The sequence below is a fragment of the Sarcophilus harrisii genome, chromosome 2 (genome assembly GCF_902635505.1).
Source record: "Sarcophilus harrisii chromosome 2, mSarHar1.11, whole genome shotgun sequence".
NCBI classification, from domain to species: domain Eukaryota; kingdom Metazoa; phylum Chordata; class Mammalia; order Dasyuromorphia; family Dasyuridae; genus Sarcophilus; species Sarcophilus harrisii.
The window spans coordinates 579,493,991-579,515,094 of NC_045427.1; the positions used below are offsets into that span (position 1 = coordinate 579,493,991).

At 37.4% G+C, this 21,104-nt stretch overlaps 1 protein-coding gene across 7 annotated transcripts in view; it reads right to left on the bottom strand.

Moving 5' to 3' along the window:
- The window catches only part of FGFR2 (fibroblast growth factor receptor 2), a 115,535-nt gene extending 94,719 nt beyond the window's left edge, over window positions 1-20,816 (bottom strand). For 2 of the 7 annotated variants that reach the window (XM_003755310.4, XM_023495522.2), the window contains exons 1-2: window positions 20,157-20,805; window positions 14,495-14,764 (exon numbers count right to left, since the gene is read on the bottom strand). In XM_003755310.4, the coding sequence (XP_003755358.2) occupies window positions 14,495-14,660 (166 nt within the window). In that variant the 5' untranslated portion in view covers window positions 14,661-14,764; window positions 20,157-20,805. Of the gene's footprint in view, window positions 1-14,494; window positions 14,765-20,156 lie in introns of those variants that run through there. The other 5 variants (XM_023495520.2, XM_023495533.2, XM_023495536.2 and 2 more) reach the window with 5 other exon arrangements.
- Between the last annotated feature and the right edge of the window lie 288 nt (window positions 20,817-21,104).

A 21,104-nucleotide genomic window follows, 5' to 3' on the forward strand; every position in this document is an offset into this window, starting at 1 on the left:
TTTTCCACCACATGCTGAAGTACCTCAAGGAATTCACTACTCATTGAAGTTTCATCCCTCCTCCTCCACTGTGCATACCTGACTCTTTAAGATGTCTCCCTCACATTTTCTTTTTCATCTGAACCCATTCTCAAATAATCCCATCACTCTACCACCTTTGGGTACCTAGTTTTCAACTATGACATCATCACTGGCTATTCTGTCCTGTGTGGAGAGAAGCTGAGAAAGGGAGCTGGTTTATTTAAACATTATCCATTACACTAGACACTCTGGTGACCTCCATCCAAGAGGTACAGGGATTTCAACTTCATTATGCTCCAATGCATGCTAAGAGAATTTATTCCCTACTATGCTAAGAATAGGTTAGTAATCTTTTTCCAAATCACAATAGGCAGGTAGAGAAGACATTTCTGGAATATCATCTTTTCACCATCTATCTTCTTTTACACCAGGACCACACTACAATAATACTTCTCAGTGTTAGTCTGTCTAGAACATGAATCTGTCTCAAAAAGATACCCTTGGATGAATAGTAAGGTTGATCTGCCTCTCATTCCGAATTTAGCTGAAGGGCATAAAGTACTCCATCGGTCAGTCAACAAGCATTTATTAAAGTCTCATTGTATTCCAGGCACTAACATTTTTTCCATATTGAGGAATCTCAACTGATCCTCAGAACAATCCTGCAAAGGAGATGTTATTATTATCCCTATTTTACAGGCTGAGAGAGCTCCAAAGTCACACATCTAGTGTCTGAAGCAAAATTAAAGATAGATATCTTTTAGACTCAAGTCTAGCATTCTCCATTCACTGCAAGAAAAACTATCCAAAAAAAGAAAATCTTGGATATTGAGATGCTAGTTGCAAGTCTTCCTTGTCTTTTAATATGTATTGTTAAAAATGTTTCACAAGGGATGCTGATGGCACTTCCAGTTAGTCCATTCACCTCATCCTTTGTGACAGGAAAAGGACTCTGTAAATTGGCAAATGCTTTACAAACTGGAGCTATGATCAGGCAGACAGACAGACAGATATTTAACTGGACCTCTGATTTTATATCCACATCTTCTTCTAGGGAAGAACTTTTCTTTACTGAGGCAAATCAGCACAATTTAAGAGGCTTAGAGTTGCCTGGGACCCTATAGAGTTAAATGACTTCCCTTTAAGTGTGTATCACATATATAGATATGTACGTACATATCTATATATGTGTGTGTATATATACATATCTATATATATATCTATATATCTATGGGTGTATGTATATGTATATAATACATGTAGTTATGTGTGCAAGTATATGTATATGTACATATATATGTATGCATATAGGTGTGTGTATGTATGTCTATGGACAGATAGATGATGGATGGCTGGAACATAGACAGATAATAGATAAATGGATGGATGATAAATAGACAGATGGATGGATGCTTGGGGCACTGAGAGGTTAATGATTGGCCAGTGGTCATAAAGCTCTTTCTTTCTTCAGTTCAGACTTTGTGATTTCACTGGCACAGAAGAATGTTCTGAATGCTCCAAAGGAAAAGACCACATGAGGTCTTTCATTGTCTTAACAAAGTTGCCGGGGGTACTGAGAGGGTAAGTAGCTCATTCCAAGAAAGGTTTAGTTTTAATCTGTTTTCCAAAGGCAGAATAGCATCAAGGAGGGAGAGCAGCAGCCTCTGAATGAGGACCACTTGGGTCAAGGCTTCTGACTGGACTGGCTGTGACTCTGGGCCAGCACTTTCAGAGCCTCAGGTAGAGTGCTAGGAAGACTGAAGATCTGGGGTGTTAAGACCAATTTCCTCACAGAGCATTCCCGGGCCACTAAAATCTCAGACCAAGACTAGAGGGAGGCTCATTCCAGATTTAAGATGGCAGACAAGTCTATCAACTTAACCTCCCTACGTCCCTGGACAATTCTCATAACCAGTCGCCAACTGTGCAAGAGTGGAGAAAATTTCAATTCTGAGCTCCTTACAACAATGAAATCATGTCTAGACCCAAAACTAAAACCCTATGAGAACATGCACGTACGAAACACGGGTTTTATGAATATTATCTCTGTGTTCTTCCACTGAAGAAGAACAGGAATTCCACAACTATTAAAAGATTAAGGAAGAACTGAGGTATCACTCCGTCTTGCTCCCTTCATTAAATATCTTTTGGGGGTCTTATTCAGCAAGTTTATATAAAGAGCTTGGGCCTTTCTCTCAGCATGACCTCATTTTGATGTTACAGATGCATCCCTGTGTCCTGGGACGGGTCCCAAAGAGCAGCATCTCAGCAATTTGCAAATGGAGGGTGAGCAGCTGGATGCCTGAAAACAGATGGCCTTACTCATTTGAATAGGTTTGATCTTGTCTAGTGTTCAAAGCTAAGCAAGTTTGGGCTTGGTTAGCACTTGAATGGTTTGTTTGAGGGCTGGGGCTTCTCTAGGATACAGATCACTAAACTGGATGATTCCACAGTAAGCAGTTGGATTTGAATGACCTATATTTGATGTTTTCCTTAAACTGTCTTCCATTGTGATGGGGAAGAAGGGGACTGTTACTTAGGAGGGAGAGATGATAGGCTGGCTTTTATTAAAAGGTGAGTAATAGAGAATGATTTGGGGCTGTCTTTTAACAAACAGAAAATACCCTTTTTCTCTCCTCTCCCTCTCAGAGGAATCCTGTGGCAGAAAATTTAAACCCAAATTAATTAAGGATACCAAATTAAGATACCCATTATGACATTTAATCTTTCCTCCATAGATGCTTCTCTAAATACTAGAAAAATAGGAGTTGATAAAAAAAAATAATCCCAAATAAACAAGTCCTTTGATAAGTCTATGGATGTATTTAGAGTTCTTTTTCCTAAAACCCTCACTAACTTCTGGGAATGAGAAAGTAGGTATCATCAAATCACCTCCTATCTCTATTTACTTTTGCTTCCCATACACTGAATTGAGGATTTTTTTTTTTATTTGTTTTTGTAATATTGGGGCACAGTCAAAGCAGATTGAACTTCAGAATTAGAAACTGAGTTGAAGTGTTGCCTTTACCATTGACTAACTGGATGGACTATGACTGAGTCACTTATCTTGCATGGGCCTCAATTTCCCCTTTCATGAAATGAAAAAAAAAAAAAAAAAAGAATCCTTCCGCTATTAGATTTGCTGTAAGAAAGCATTTTGTGAATTTTAAGAGGCTATCTAAATGTGGGTTATGCATTCAATAATCAAGGAGTTCATTGCTTCATTTATATCTTTGTCTTTATGTTGGCTGTTTCTTTTCCAGCACACTCCATAAATCTGTGAAATATAGACATGACAGGAAAGAATTTGGTAAGGGGGGAAATTTAAATTAACTACAAACTACAACACGAAACTGAGATTACCGTCACATCTTATTTCTCCATGACATCCTGTCTCTTATTTTCACGGAATATTAAGTTTTTTAATTCCTTCTCACAAATGGTTTCTTTTCTAAGTATCTACTACCTTTCAACCAATAAATTAATTATCCTACTGTAGGCATTCAGGCCTCTTCTCTACCACCAACTAACAAACCCAATAGTACTCAAAAAAAGTCAATAGAACTTTCTAATTACCTCTAATTTCATAGTTTAGAACAGTGGTGTCAAATTCAAATAGAAATGGGGATAGTAAACTATACATAAGGATCCCTGTGGGCTGTATAATCATTTAGAAAGCCAAATATGTGTATGTATGTGTACATATATGTATGTATACATATGTGTATGTGTTCTACTGTGTTTTTATTTACTTGTTAAATATTTCCAATTACACTTTAATCTAGTTCTGGCCCACTTGGGAATGGTAGTATATAGGGTATGACACTTCTGGCTTTGGAATATATATGTGCTTTTTTATAAAGGAAGAAGCAAATCAATATTTCTACTTTTAAAAGTATGCATGTTTCCTTTTATAGAAACAATGAAATTATATGCTACAATATGAAAATACTGCACTTCAGAAAAGACTCAGAGATCTCCCAACTTGCTAGGAATGACTCTCACCCAGCAACTAATACACTAAAAGGAAAGGAACAGTTGATGGTCACTTCAAATGCCCCTTGCCTTTAAGAGCCTTTTCAAAATAGATGCTGTTGTGGTGTTCCTTTCTCCCAAAGATTGCTCACTACCTATGAGTTAAAAGCAATAGTCAATACCTTATCTTCCCCAATAGGTTTATACACGTATATAACATATATGTGAATATGTACATATATGTGAACATACATATATGTGAATATATAAAATCTAAGTCGACATATATGGAAAGTCCTTTTTCAAAGCTCTTTTAAAAAAAAATTCTGGTCCAGACTTTTGATTTCTTTTGTGTAGGAATTCTTGATCTGGAAACATTCCATATCCATGAAACTTAATCTGTGACTTACAGAGTGTTAGGTAGTTTCCTGGGGAACTAAGAGTTTAAGGTCCAAGGGTCATGCAGAGAGTGTGAATCAGAAGGATTTGAATCCACTTCTTCCCAAGGCCAACCAGTCCTTGATTCATTACACTATACTTCCTTTCTCAAAGCTGTTAGAATATTTTTTTTAATTTTTCCAGGGAGGTACAGGAAAGTTGGAAATATTAGCATTCCTCCCATAAGTGTTTATAGTTTTTTTTCAAATCTTGAGCACTCATCTTTAAAGACATGATATATCTAGGTATTTTAAATTCACAGGATATGCTGAACAAACCAAGGAGATTCAATTCATCTCTAAGCCTAGATAGGATAAAAAAAAAAAAACACAGACCACATTTGAAAAATAAAAACAAATTTAACATTACTTCATTTTAGAATTGGTTCTGGTTTTCCTCCTCTTTTCCCTTTTCCTCACAGGATACACTAACTCACCAAAGACTTTTTTTTTTTTCCTGTATAGGTGTTATTTCTGGCCTTAATTCTTAGAATTTTTTTTTTTCCATTTTCATTCTGGCTCCCAGATTCTCTCAGGAACAATTAGAACCAGCATTTATTTCTTTAAGCCTATGTGTTTCTTTGTTATTTGGTTGTCTATACTATGTGATAAATTGGCAAGTCCTTCCTTATTCTTTCCTATATTGTGCCTGCTAACTTGTCCATTCTAACCTTAAAAATCAGAAGAGCGTTTAAAAAATGTAAAAGAAAAATTCTGTCTTAATTGCAATAAATTGGTTCTATGCTTTTTTGTGGCAACAAGCTAGAAAGAAACCAAGTGTCCATCAATTAAGAAATGATTGAATAGCTTATGGTATATACATGCAAAGGTATATTATTAAACCCTAAGAAACAATGAACATGACCAATTCAAAGAAACATAAGAAGATTTGTATGAATTGATGCAAAGTAAGCAGAGCCAAAAGAATAACACATGATATATCACCAAAAATAGCAAAAGAAAAACAATCTTGAAAAATAACAGGACCTTGACCAATATAAACACTAATCCTGAATTCTCTGCAGTGGCAGTGAGTTGATAAACTACAAAAAGATGCAAACCTTATCAGAAATGATAATATATTGGTTTGTTTTCTTTAAGTTTATATCTTTGTTACAAGGGAGTGTCTAATGACAGGGTGAAAAGAGAAATCATTCGGAAGTGAACAAGATATTAAAAAATCTGTAAAATATTTACTTTAAAATAATAATTAATTGACAAACAAACCTTTACACTTAGAAATCCCACTATCAGAATATATTTCAAGTAACTGTATTTCCTGTATACAGAAAATCTGGAACAATTCAATGTCCAAAAGCTATACAATGCCTAGATACATTTTGTGGTAAAACCACAATATATAACAAATGCAAGGAACATACTAAGTATAGAAAGATCTCTATGAAATCATGTTAAATTTAGCACATGGCATAGTAATGCAGCAGAAAGTTATTCTCATTGGAAATCAGAACACTTGGGTTTGAATCCTTGATTCTACTTACTACCTTCTAAACGACCTTGGGAAAGATATTTATTTAAGTGCTTAGGGTCACAGTTGCCTTATATTTAAAATGAGATTAAACTCAATAATCTCAAAGGTCTTTTTTTCCTGCTCTAAATATATGGTGCTCTGAACTAGGAGAGATGTATATAAAGTATCAACTTTGATCAAGACATACACATATTTTATTTAAACACAAGTTATTCCTGAATAGAATAGATGTGTAGGAGAGACAGACAGACAGACAGATAGAATGCGCTCAGGCTAGGCCCTTATCTTTTTAGTTAAGGGCTAAATGTCAGATACGAGATAATCTAGGTGAAAACCTGAGAATTCCCAAGAGAAGTTCCAGATCCAAACCAAGAATCTTCCAGAAAATCTTTCCAGCACAAACGTTTTTTTGACAGGACAGAGCATTACACTTACTGCAAAGAAAAGCATTACATCATAAACTCTGACTCTCATTTGGTTTATACAATCGAGGAGGTGGGCAACCCATTTAACTCTTTCAGGCTGCCATGCACAACTGACCAGAAAATATTCACCATCCTCCCCGAACTGGCTAATCCAGTTAAAACTCAAGCCCATTGCTTCCATGGGCTAGAACAATTGCAGCAATGTGCATGGCAGTCATAGCCCAGAAGTAACCATTAGCGAATATGTGATTGATTACCACAACACGTTACCAAAAGTTCAAAACCCAACTTCAGGGCAAAAGTAAGTAAAGCATGTTACACTTCCCACAAATTTTGTAACTTTTTCCCCCATAATTTTCCACAGGCCTTAATGACAGTCCCTTGGAAGCCTAAAACTGAAAAGCCTTTTCTTGCCAAAATATATTTTTCTTAATGACGTGTATGCCCTGGTTTGTTATTGCATGGCTGTAAAAGCTGAGGGTTTTTTTCTTTTAACAGAAAAAACATTGAAACATTTAGACTGAAAACAGCAAGTTATACACATTTCTAAAGCTCACAAACTTTGTCACAGGGACCCAAGATGACAAAACTTATAGGTCAATGCCTATGGGCACAGTGCCCAATACATGGCAGACATTTAATAAACACTTATTGAAATGAACCAAGGTTTGAAACAACTGATATTTAAAATTAAAAGTAAATGTGTCCTATTATGGGACATTTGCTTTTACACTATACTGGGCATTGAGTTATTCTATCAAATGTCCCTTTAAAATATTCATTGAATTTTTTTGGATATAAAATCATAAAATATCTAGTGCCATTTAAGGAAATAATTGTTTTACTTATACCCAAAAGAAAGGATTATTGATGCAAGAATCCAGATAAAGATTGTGAGCTATGTCTTTTTCAGATTTTACTGATCTGAAATTTGAAACATTTATAACATCTAGTATAGATTCAATTGTGCAACTAGCATGTGTCAACCAAGAATGTAATATCCATTTTGTTGAAAATCTGGAAGATTTAGAAGGATGGGAAGAATGCCATTGCTAAGACAGAAATACTCCCTTGGGATTAACCCACTGTCAACTTCCAGTTTAAAGCAGAAGAGCTTTCAAAGGGTCTAAATTCTTAACTTGCCAATTCTAAGGATTTTAGAATCATTTTGTAACATCCATTGCACACACATACACAAAGTTGGCTTTTTTTTTTAATTTTCAGATATTTCTATAAACAATTGGTTATGTATGGAAAAAATTCAACAGTAGACTATTATGTGTAAAAATTAATCCACATGTAATAGAAATGGAGAGTGAGGGCCAGAAAATATTCATGAAATTTATGCAGCATTTGTTTTTGCTGTTATATTATGGAATTGAGTTGAGTTTTTTTAAGGGAAGGTGCTACATAAATCATATAAACATATATGTTCTGTAACTTCATTCCTGAGCTTATCAACATTTTCATTATAAGCTATTTTTCAATTTCCACCTAAAAAGTGTCATCCAAAACTGCAATTCTATATATCTGATTTCTATTTAGAAATAACTTGGGAATTATTACTACTTTCTACTTGTGCAAGAAGTATAGAGTGCTGCACCAATTTGATTGATTCAGAAGGACTGAAATGAAAGAAAAAGCAATTTTAATACTTATAGGGTCAATTAATCTTGATTGTGGAACAATTGTTTACTATTTTCCAAAATGGAATAAATGCAACTGTTGATGACAAAGTTTTAAAATCTGCTAAGAAACAGGGTTTTCCCTTTACCCCAAAATATGCTTTTTTTCATCTTATCATAAATATTTAACTTGATCACAGATGTAAATGAGAGCATTAATCTACTTTCTCAAAACCCTGATGAGTTAATAAATAAATAATTTAGGAGCTGGAAGATCATATGAAGAAAATAACATGCTGCTCCATTCTGTCTCTGAGCCTTCTCCTTTTGGTGGCTGCCATTTTTCTCTATAGCTAGACAATTTTGGGGAGGAAAATGAGACATTTAAATATATATTTCTCTGATCTTACCACAAGTCACTTTTCTGAGACCCCGATTTCCTTATCTATAAAATAGAATGGGAAGAGAGAAGGACTAGATGGTCTCCAAAGTTTTTTTCCAGATCTAGATCTATAATTATCAATTAGATTCTTAGTACTTACTGACCATTACAGTTGAGAAGGATGGGAAGTGTAAATATTTTGAAACTGGCACTTTCATAAATCTCAGATGTAAACATTCTTAAGGTAATCCCTGGAATAAGAGATTAAGATAGCTATATACACACCCCAAACACCACAATATCACCAAACAGGTAACACCAATGCCTCTTCCTGAATCTTACTTTGCTAACAGTTTAGAAATGCATGGCTACATGACCTTCTCTCTTCATCCCTCACCTGCTATCAAAGGATACAAGAGTATCCTGGTCTTATCCCTCATGTCAACAAGATGTAGAAACTGTCCTCAGATTTCATAGGAGACTCGAAATCAAGAACAACAAGGTCATCCCAGGTCTGATAGCAACATGGACTGGTGACCCAGTTGTTCCAAAAGAAGTATCTATTAACAAGAAACAGGAAGAAATTTTCCCTGCAGAAAAGAAAGATGGAAGCTATTATAGTGATTATAAATGGTACACAAGATAGCTTCGTGTCAAAAGTCCTGGATGTGAACTATTGCTTAAATTAGGAACTTTGCTTCCAGGTCTTTTACATACTACTTGTAAAATGCCCCATGATAAGTCTGAAAAACATGAGTTTACATGGAGGGACAATGGAAAAAAAAAAAAAAAAAAAAGGTGAGGAAGATCTATCCTAAACCTAAGAGGCTAAAAAGAATGCCCAATAAAGGGCAAAGTAGTCACCTTTTGAAAAAAAGATTCAGCAAATTTCTATGTCCTATCATAGTCAGGAGCACTTGGGTAGGGAAATGGAAACATAAATCTGAGAATGTAGGGTGGAAGAAGTTATTCTTGAACTCCCTGCTAAAAGCAGTCATCTATACAGATGCAAACATGTAATGCATGCAATAGCTAGCTCAAGGAAAACAGACAGACCACAGACTTGGTTTTATGCTTAGGTTAACAAGCTAGAATCCCAAAGTAAATTTCCTAGGTTCTTATTAAGATTAATAAACTAGCTTGGAGAGAATCTTTCAATGATGTCCTAACCAGCATTAAGGATAGCTTCACCATGGGTCTTACAAAGTAAACATGAAAAAAAAAAGTTGTCTCTAAGTTGAATGGCTATTCCCTGGATTTTATTTGGAGATGTGAATTGCAAACAAAATCTTTCCTGATGAAATGGGACTGTCAGTTTTCTCATGTCCTTTTAATTATTCATTATATGTGACATCTGCATCTCTGCCCTGGGCTGTAGAGACATTTAGATTCTGGTGTCTAGCAAGGTAGTAAAGACATGGAATCAGTCACACAAAGTTCAAGGTGGACAGAACCTAGAAATTATCCATTCCAAACCCTTTCATTTTACAGATCCACAGGAATTAAGGGCTCCCTCTAATTGTCTGGGATGAGAAGAGGACCGTAGAATTTTAAGGTTGTAAGAGGACTGAGAGGTGATTGGTCTGTAGTAGTGAAAGGCCACTGGATTTGGGCTCAGATCTGGGTTCAAATATATATTGTGTTCCTTACTAGTACTATGACCTTATGAAAGTCACTTCTTTCCCTTGTGCTTTAGTTTCCCTTTCAGTAAAATGAGAGCCTAGAAGTTAAGGTAAAAAGATGAGGGGTGGTAACTAACATGGTAATTCTACCCAAAACAGAGAATTTAAATTACTCTGTTTTGCCAACCTTGTTTTCAAGATGTAGTATTAAATGCAGATATATCTATGAATTGTGAAATATTTTACATACTAATAAAGGATGTGTACTTCTTTGTGTGCTCAGCTTCATAAGCCTGTATTTAGTTTAACTGGGCAAGAATAAGTCTTTGTTAGTAGACTATCAAGTTACAGTCAAATCTTACATATCAACACTAATGGAGAATAGCAAAGATGCAGATCATATAAAACAATAAATAATTTTAAAATGTTTTTTATCTTGGAGATGTGTATTGTTATTTTTTAAATCTACATTAAAATATGACGGTATTTGATACTTCAGGAATTTACAAAACCTCCTGGCATAGGACAAAGAGTGAGAGATCCAGGGGCAAAATTCTGCCTTTGATTGCTGTGTCAGACTCTTACTCTGTGTAAGCAGGCATAAATCATTTACCCTGCCTGAACCTCAGTTTGCTCTTTTATAAAAAGGGAGAAGAGGCAGGTCACACTAAATGACCTTGAATATTCATTTTATCTATGACCTATCATCCTAAAATCTGGAACATGGGAACAATAGTGTTTGCATTGCCTAATTTATTAGATTGTTGTGAGGAAAGTGCTTAGGAGGGGACACAAATGTGAGTTATTAATACACTACTTAAGATAACACAAGGAAGCTATACTTTGGAGACCTGATTTGGCATCCTGCGCCCTCCTGAAACTCCATCCTGGTGAAAGCATCACTATCTTGTACAAACCCAACTCAAGTGAAGGAGTTATGCTCTGTGTGTGTGTGTGTGTGTGTGTGTGTGTGTGTGTGTATCTTTTTTCAGGTTCATACTTTCTCCTGGGTGGGAAAGTAATTAAGTGTTTTGGTTTAAAAAGGGACTTTTATTCTAGCTCCAGCTGGGCTAGAATAAACAAAGATCTCGTTAATGTCAACAATGACTTAATTAAGCAAAGTAGGTGACAATGTCAATAACAACTTGAAAGCAAGATCTGCCCCCTCCCAGGGGTAATACCAAGAGTTGACTGTACTTTAAATAATCAGAGTATTAATCAACAACCTACTGGAGCCAATAACTGCACTTGGTTACTGAAGACAAAAAAATTCCCATTTCAAAGGTAAGTTGTATTTTTTGACAAAATTAAAGCCTTCTGGAGGTCTGTCATTAACAAACTATTTTTAAGAGACCTGGATATAAATACCGCTTGTTTTTGTACTTAAAAAGGGGGTGGGGATGGGAGAATGGTGTCAAGACACTGGGATAGAATTACGCTACAGAGCAAAATGGTAGAGGAAAGGGTCATTCATCTTTCTGTAGGGTTAGAATGAACTTTCACAAACAGAATCACTCTTTTAGAAATTTTTCCATCTGGATACTTTTTCCTCTAGTCTAATCCCATAAAACATTATTAAAGTGAACTTCCTAGTTAATTAACCACCAAAAATCTTCAAAGATAGAATTTCCTATGAGAAAGAAGCAAGAGTGTATTAGCAGGATTTTGAATGCAGTCAGAGGGCTTGGGTTCAGATCCTGACACTGCTTTCTACATGATCTTCGGCAAAGTAATTAACTTATCCAAGGCTTCATATTTCTTTCCTGCAAAATGATAACATTGGCCCAGAAAAGTCCTTTTCAGCTATAAATGCTATGATAGGTTCAAATTTAAATTGCTATTTACTAAAACTAAATATAGTTCACCAAAACAATCTCAATTTTAAGTGGAAAGCTTTATCAAACTTTTTAACACCTTGCTCTATGACTCAGTGATTATGCAACAGGGATGTTAAAAGTAGATAATAAGAAAACAACCCATCTAGCAAATCCAGTTGTTAAGACTAATGAGTATTCATGTTTAAACTATTTTCTTGTATATAATTAGATTCTCTTGAGTAACAACCTCTGACCAACAAAATCTTTCAATGGAAAATCAAACTCTAGTAGAATATAACAGTGTAGAAGCATCCATGTTAATACTATGGGCATCTGTAAATATGATTGATTGAAAAATGTAGTTGATCAGTATCCAGAACTCCTCAAAAGGACACCATTGACATGTACTTCCAACACATCTACCAATAGTCTACAGAATTGGAAATGGATATTTTATACTTATTCAGATCAAATATTTGACTTAAATACAAAAATAATTGTAAATATTTTTTAACTGGGTAGGACTTTAAAAGAACATTTATCCTGAACTTACTAACAGATAAACAAACTGAGTCTAAGAGAGGCTGCTATTTGCCTAATGATGGGCAGATATTTAGTGATAAAACCAGAAGTAGCACCCAACTCTCTCATGATCTCCCAGACATTGGATGACTGGGAATTTTACGCAAAGAACAATTTTGGAAAACTGTTTATGTCCACCCACATAGACCTTGCTCTACTTTCCCTCTCTATCCAAGAGTCCAAAAACCTGAGTTCAAATTCCAGCACTATCATTTACTGCCCAGATAATTCTGAATAAAACAATTAACATCTTTGGGCCTCAGTTTTCTCACCTGAAAAATGACTAAGATGACTTCTCCTAAAATCCTATGACCTTTCTCATATAAATTAATAGGATTGTAAATTAAATCCTCCATGACTACCTATTGTTCAAATAAATTCACTACCATGCTACAACAAAGGCAAACAGATTCAGATAAAAAAGGCCACTTTCTTTTAAAAAAAAAAAAATACAATTTACTGAAGGTATTTTTTTTTAATCTCAGCATTTTTTCCCCAAACTTGTGTTATGACATAAACTCAAGGTAAAATGAACAATTAGGAAAAAATCCATTTTAACTCATGGTAAGACAAACTTTAAAAATGCAAGCATATCCATCAAAAACCAAGGACTTTTATGCAAATGGCTTCAAATAAATATTTTAAAGATACACTTCATTTTATAAAATGAAGTTTTTGTTATATTACATATGTAACAAGAATGCCAAGAAGTAAATCTGTAACTTTTCTGATCTTAGTTACAAACCCATACCAATATCCCTTCTCAGGGCTATGAAAGCCTTTATTATGCTTTCAGACCTATTAATTAATTATAAAGTCTTCATTCCCTTTCCTTAACAAAAGTTCAGCATTTTGACTTACGCAATCGCTTCAGGTTAACAGTGGCTCAGTGAAGGAAAAGATTTGACCTTGTTCTTCAATAACTGTCACATTTCTGGTGTTCTTTTTGAAATTCTTGAGTTGCCTGATGTAAGAATTTGATTTGAATCTTTCCTCTCTTCTCCACCCAAATCACAAACCACCACCGTTTTTCTAACTAAAGCTAAAAATATTTGTTCTGCCTTCACTGCTCCAGCCTGTCCTCATGTAATCACATTCCTGATCATTTAACTCTATAACTCTTATGCCTCCCCATAACAGCTGACCTGAAGCTAGGGATCACTTATGATGGAGGAGTGCTCCTAAACAGCAATGGGGCACCAGGTGGGCAATCAACAAACAAGTTCATTAAGTGGTGATGAGAGTCTGGCTTTTCCTTTTTTATTCTCAGATTACCACTTGAAAAATAACTCGGCTACCGATATTCTTTCGTGATGACAGATTTCAGTCTTACGCTGACTAAAGACTTGGCTAATGTTATTTCCAAAGAGACTACCAGAGGACCCAATTCTGTATATTTAAACATATTCCACCTCAGTACTAAGGCGTATTGTCCTACCTTGTTTTAAAATGAAATTTTGAAATTTGAGACAGTTCTGGTAAATGTATGAGTAAGAGTAGGTAAAATTTACTTCGGAACTAATTAAAAAAAAATACCAAGCTTTTGTGATCTATACTCAGGAAAATCACACTGTCTTACAGTTCAAAAAGACAGTTAAAATGCCTAACTTCTTCATTCTGAACTTCAGAAGGATAAAGTATTCCAAAGGTAATTTTTTTTTAAATGACAGTAACACAGAGGTTCGGTGATAGTTCCCTTTGTTACAAAGCATTAACTCTTTGTACTTTATTCAGGTGTATCTCTCAAGCTGGACTACTGCAGCAGCATTATGTACATAATGAATACAGCATTCATCCTTCACAGTTTTCCAAGGAACCAGGAGAGGAATACCTAAGAGTAAACTCTTTGTTGGCTTCCCCATAGAATAAAGAGCTGCAGAATACCAGAAATCATGAAGATATATCTTTCTGCTTGTGTCTTCCCAGTAAATATCTTTCCTCCTAGCCCCTTCAATCACAAATCTGAAGACCATTCCAACATTCTCGATGGATTTTCAATTATTATGTACAGGCAGCAGTTAATCGCAAAATTGAAATTTCAAAGATCCATGACATTTCCACAGAGAGCAAATCGGAACAAAACTTGAGATCCAAGAAGTCTAAAGAAATAACTTACCTTCAGGTTCTAAGGTGGTGTCCTCAACTAAATTGAACGAGGGTCTGGCCAGGGAAAAGGTTGCCATGGTGACCAAGACCAGGCACATGAATCGACCCCAGCTGACCATCTTCACTGTGCCAATCCCGGGTCCTTTTCCATAGTTCCATGTGGACATTAATCCCATCTGAACACCTCTAAACAAGCATGGACCACAGGCAATGTCTTCAGCCTTCAAAAGGCTCAGAAATGTGGCTGCTATTGTGGCTGCTGCTGCTGCTACTGCTGCTTCTGCAGAAGGAAAGAGATTTGGTGTGTCAGTGAAATCATCCTGAATGCCAACTGAAAATCTTACCTTAAACCTAGAGTGGGAGGATTTCTCCAGTATGAAAAAAAGCTGAGTTACCATTCACTATCTATGAATTATTTCCACCATCACCTCAGGTTCCCCCAGTATTTTTATAATTCAGTTCTAAAAAAAAGAGTGGGATTTATACCAATCATTTAAAAGTTAGATTATTTCTCCCCAAAAATCTGAAATAAAAGAGCATCTATAGGTATCCTAAAAGAGAAGAAACAAGCAGAGAGGTATTTCAGTTATTCATGGTTTATTCTTTTTATCACTTGGAAATTTTGATCTTTCTCCATCACACCTCTCTTCCCTAGAACAAGAGAAACAATCCTGACCTTAGTTTCAAGGGCAGTACAAGCAGCAGCTACAAAAGAAAGTTAAAAATACTCCAGTTGGCATAATAGGACTTGTTAACTATTCTTCCTTCAACTTTGTGCTTGGTAACAATGGAAATGTGAAAGGCACTGGTTACAGACACATTTCTGCTGGGCAAGCAACCAGCCTAGAAGAACAGAATGCCCTTCACTTTGGACTCAGGAAAAGGGAAAGGTAAGAACACCTTCGAATAAAAACAAATGTTTGAAAACCTCAGAGAAGACATTTCTATCAGTTTCCCATTATTCATAAATTAGTTTCAAATGCAGATGTTTAATTCAGTCTTTCTTCAAACTGGCTACTTAGTGAAAAGAATAAGGGAACCAGCCATCTGACTCCACCATCAAGAGTTAATCAATGCCCACTACCACAGATAACAGTAGCTCACATTTATTTAATGTTTGGGATTTGCAAAATACTTTCATTCTTTATTTCATTTGATCTTCCTCACCCACCCTGTAAGTAGATACTATTATTACCATAGAATGACTGATTGAGAGCTGCAAAAGAAGGTGGAGTCCATTGATTCCAACCAACTTGTTTTACAGATAAAGAAACTGAGGCACATAGAGGTTAAGAAACTTGACCCAAGTCAATCTGATAAAGCTGTCCATGGTCACTTAGATAGTCTCAGAGATAGTCTCTGAACTCAAATGTCCTGATGCCCAATCTAGTTCTCCATTCACTAACTGCTTCTCACCAAAAATAGCCTACTCAGGAGAAACCATTGACCTGGATGAAACAGATTGACAGACTGACATAATCTAAACATATAAATAACAGAGAAATCAAGCCCAAAGAGTAAACAAACAGAAAACCCTAAATCATTTCTATTTTTCTGAGATACCAATGTTGATCTAGGAGTTGATCAATAATTTAAGGTTGGCAACTGTTTTCTGAAACTTCCAAAATGGCAATTGTAAAGAGGAACTCCACTCAGTCCTATATTAACCTTCTCCTGTAGGATATTTAGGGAAGAGTAAAATATTAACAAATTACTTTGCATTTAAGCAGTCTTCTCAAATATTCAACCTAGAACCAGACTATCCCTCGTAGGAGACAACCCAGCACTCTATATGCCTCAGTTTCTTCATCTATAAAATGAAGTAATTGGACGCAACAGACTTTACAATCTCTTTCAACCCTAAATCTATATTATGATATCAGCATTGACCTTACAGGCTAGGTGATGAGTAAGGGACCTGATTTCCAATAAGCCTCTGACCCCATTGTTAATTGAAAGAGTTAAAACAAGTCATCGAAGTCACTGGGCCTCATTTTTCCTCATGCATAAAATGTGCAGAATTATCTTTGCCCTACCTACCTCTCAGGGTTGTCATATAGAACAAATGTACAAGAAAGTGCTTTGTAAACTATAAAGTGTCATGTAAACATAAGAGAATATTATTGTTGTCCAACAAAGGGAGAAGTTTATAGCGTTAGAGCTAGAGCTAACCACAACTTCAGAGTTTAGAGACTGTGAATCTCTTGGAACATACACTGTGCACTTTTTTCTGCATTCTATAGATAATGACCCTCAAAGTAAGGTTTCAAAACTACAGAGCTTTCCCCCAAATTTCTCATCAACTTGATGATACAGTTATGAAATTATATTTCAACACTGCATGAGCTTTCACATAATATTCCAAATTGCTCCCACTGACCTTAACTAAAAACATTGCCACTGTAAAAATAATTTCCAGAAACAGTTTTAAGGAGGATACAACACTGTTTTCATGAGGGGAAATCAAAAGACTATAGGGAGTTGGGAGGATTTTCTATGTTAATTGTAGATTCTGCCCCCCAATATGTGTACACATATATACACAAATACATGCACACACATATACATATATACATATCTATATCCATAGGTTTGTATATATAATATATGTACAGATAAATGCACATATCAGTGTTTTACATAGAGATAGATATATATACCTTGGAAAGCTATGAAGATATGAATACAAAACCCTGTTTTTTTTTTTATTTAGTCTCATTTTTTAAAATTGCTCTTTTTAAATACCTGGTGTTTTCTGTGGCATATTTTCAGTCTTCAAATTATAACTAAATATATTTCTAAAACATTCACACATTTAAAGTGGAAGGTAAATAAGCCTGTTTACTGATGACCACAAATGTTCCCAAGGTGGATTAAAAAAAAAAAAAAAGACTTCCTGATCCTTCAGGACTCTGGTATTTACAACATTCTGACAGTCTTTCACTACAAACAAGACATTTCTAGCAAAATTCCTTCAGAGCTCTAAACAAAAATCGATTTCTTTCATGCAATTATCTCTACAGAAGACCTTCTAAGATGATGAAAAGGGGCTAGTATCCCTCTGACCTAGCAGTATCTTAAACACAAACTTGAAGCTCAGATTCATAGATGCCATCACCTTCTCAACCAGGGACCAATCCAGTACCTAAATGATTCCAGATTGAACACTCATCAAAGAGGTTTTCCTTCATTTTAGAGTGGCAAGGCCTATGACAGCATTCAATGAAATCAAGTTCTTTGCTAGTGTTCCCCGCCAGAGTTTCCAATGTATGGCAAGACCTCCTACACTGGATAATTATGTACCTCTATTTCAATGTTTGGAACACAGCCCCAGCATGCTTCTGGCCTCCACAATCCCAGCTTCCTGACTACAATACCATAATCCCTCCTGGAGTCTCAAACTCAGTGAAAGCCGCACGTAGTGTTTATTTTTCCCCTTGAAAGGGAACTCTGTCTCTCTCTCAGCCTGTACTTGGGGAGGAGCTGTCAGCCTCCAATGATTGATCGTTCTCCTGGCCACCCCTCATCAAGTCAATTTTCACCTCGTCACATACCTGCCCAAATTACTTGGCCAAACAGACGGGCAAGAGAAAGCAACTTGGGATACAGGAGAGATGGCCCTAGTTATCCAAATCACATCTGAACTTTAAAAAAAAAAAAAACAACTAAACAAACAACCCACACTACATATAAACAAGTATTAGTAAAGGACTGGTGTTAATAAAAGTTACCTTAATTTTTTTTTCCCCTCTATGACATTGTTGATTTAATTATGCTCAATTCTCCTGAGAGATTTCGCTTTTGTAGATACTACGTCAAGAAAGTCAACAGAACTCAACGTAGTGATGTACCAAGTCAGAAAACCTAAAGCGTGACAGATTTCCATCACCTCCTAAAAAAAAAAAACCTTAAGATACACGCCTTTTAGCTTCGCCTAAGGGACTCCCAGAGAACCAGGCGTTAACAAAATGCAGCAGCTAATGTAAAAATAAAATTCCTCCACACATTTTAATCTCAAAACAAGAAAGTCCCAGACTTGGTACTGCAGTCCCTACAAGTTAATTCTTGTAGACGTAATGAGAATTTGTAGGCAGCCCCGGTCTTTATTTTTTTTTTTCTCTCACAATTTCATTGTGGGATGTCTTTCTTTTGCTAGCCTGGAATATCCTGTTTTTCTCCAAATCTTTCACTGCTAAAGGGGGGGGGGGGAAATCTGCATATTAATTGACATTCCAGGGAGAGCTGGAGGGGCTACTGATTGCTTTCTATTCAAACTAAACAGGCTTTTCAGATGAAAATGAGTAAAGGCTAGTAGAAGATTTACAGGGATTTGGTACAAAGCAGACAATGGGGTTTTAAATGTTGATAGCTTTTCACACCAATCACATAATGGGTCACTGTGTGAAAAGATAGTTTTTGCTTTAAATATACATTTTATTCATTTGAGAAAGGGAAATTTATGGGCTTTCAAAAAAAAAAGTTTGTAGGAAAACACAGGGAGGATCGCGGAAGGCTCCCGCCCACCTTGGGCTCTGGGGCTCTAAGTTACTTTTGTGTCTAATTTTCCCAGAGCTCCTTTAAACCCCACCGCCGCTGCTCCCCTTTGGCACCCCTGGCTTTTGGCGAGTAAATTCAGACTCCATGCGCTGGGTGAGCGTGTCCCTCTCGGGGAAGAGGATTAATACACAAGTTTTCACGTTTGCCATTTCACCACACTCCCCTCCCCTCCTTTGCGTTAACGCTAGCGGGGGAAAGCAAGAATAAATGAGTTGAGCCCTCCAGTCCCTTCCCATCTCTGCGGAGGGAAAGAGTCGGTCCCAATAAGTCTAGCTCCCGTTCGGTCCTCCCCATCGCCCTCATCGTCCAAGGGAGTGGTGCTGAGGTTTCCCGGGAAATCCAGGCAGTCGAAGGGAAAATCTTTGAATTCTCTATACCCCAAGCGAGGGACACTTACTGGGACATTAGAACTAACGCAGATGAAAAGAATTAGCTGGATAATAACTGGGGATGTGGGGCGGGGAGGGGGCGGAGAGAGTAAGTGATCCCTACGGCCGGGGCACAAATAGTGGGGCGGGGGGGGGGGGGGGTGGCGGCGGCAAGTTCATCTCGATTGATCCTGGATGGGGATCTCACGTGCAGGAACCACAGAACTAAAAGGATCCCAACGTAGCAAAAGCGCCGCCTCTGCCCTGGTCCTGCGCTCCCGCCGGCAACACTTTGAGGGGGGAGGAGATGTCTGGGTGCATCCTCGTTGCCTTTCCAGCCTCCGCGCACCGCCGCTCGCTAAATCAGAGTCTAAAGCGCGGCGCCAGCAGGAAGGGGGAACTGGGGAAGAAGCCAGACTTCAGCTTTGACAGGGGAGGCTTGGGGAGGAGGGAAAGAGGGGAACCTGAAGAAGGAGCGAGCTGGACGAAGAGCTACTTAGCTTCAGACAACTACATTTAGTCACCAATTCCTGAGCCAGAACCGTCTCAGCCTGCCCCGAGTCCTCGCAAGCAAGCACGAGAAGCAAAAATTAAGGGGAGTGGGGAATCAGCCTCCCGTAGGGCTCCCCACCCCCAGCCCCACAACCAGAGTTCTTCTCCGGGCCGCCGCGGTGTCTCTCCCTCCGGCGTCTACATTTCCCATTCGTATCGGTTCGGGTCTGATTTGGGCAGCCCCAGTACAATTACCTTGAATGGCAAAGCTCCGAGAAAATGCGATTTGCCCCAGCAGCAGGCGCGTAAGTACGGATGAATCAAAGTGACGAACCCCGGGTCCCTTTGGGGGAAAACTCAAGGGGGGAAAAACAACCAGAAGAAAACAATTGTCCCTCGGTTATCCCCAGTTCGAGGTACTCAAAAGTTAGATGCAAAACTCAGGTTATGGAAGAGTGCAAACATGACTCCTGTGATCCGCAGGCAGACTTCAGATTGAAAAAGGAAGAAAAAAAAAAAAAAAAAAGAAAAAGAAAGAAAGAAATCAGCCCTTAAGTTTCATCAACAAAACTTTTTTTCCACTTCTGAACAGTTAAAGCTTGTCCGACACATCCAGCCTTGGAAAAGCAAAGAGCAGCTTGCAGCCGAAAACATCGCTCTCTCTAAAGAGACGTCTCGGCTCCAGGTAGACTTCAGGCAGAATTCCCCGTTGGAATCTTGAAAGCTTTGTCAAGTCTAAGATCGCTTTTTCTCCGGCACATACACACGCACACACATACACACACTCCCTTCTCTCTCTTTCTCTCACTCTCTCCTCTCCTCCCTTCTCCTCATCAGGTCACTCCCCGCCTCTGTTGAAACCTGAGCCATTTCCTGGACAGCTCTACCCGGCTCTTCCAATCAGATTCCTCGCCTGCAAATGTTTAACTGTGTGCTCTCCGAGGGGATGCTCGAAGAACGCCCCAGCTCCGGGGTTGGACTCTCAGCATTCTCTTTGACAACGCCTCCAAGTGGCACGAATTCACTCGCAGGCAAGAAAAAGGGAGCCTTGATAAAATCTGGACAGAAAATAAAACAATATCTTGTATTCCTAATGAGTAGCCCTTCTCTTCCCACACCTCAGCCCTACCTCCCTAAATGAATTGTAATGATTGGCAGTCAGGTTTAGAGGCTCGTTTTATTTTAAAGTCAGAACATGATGGT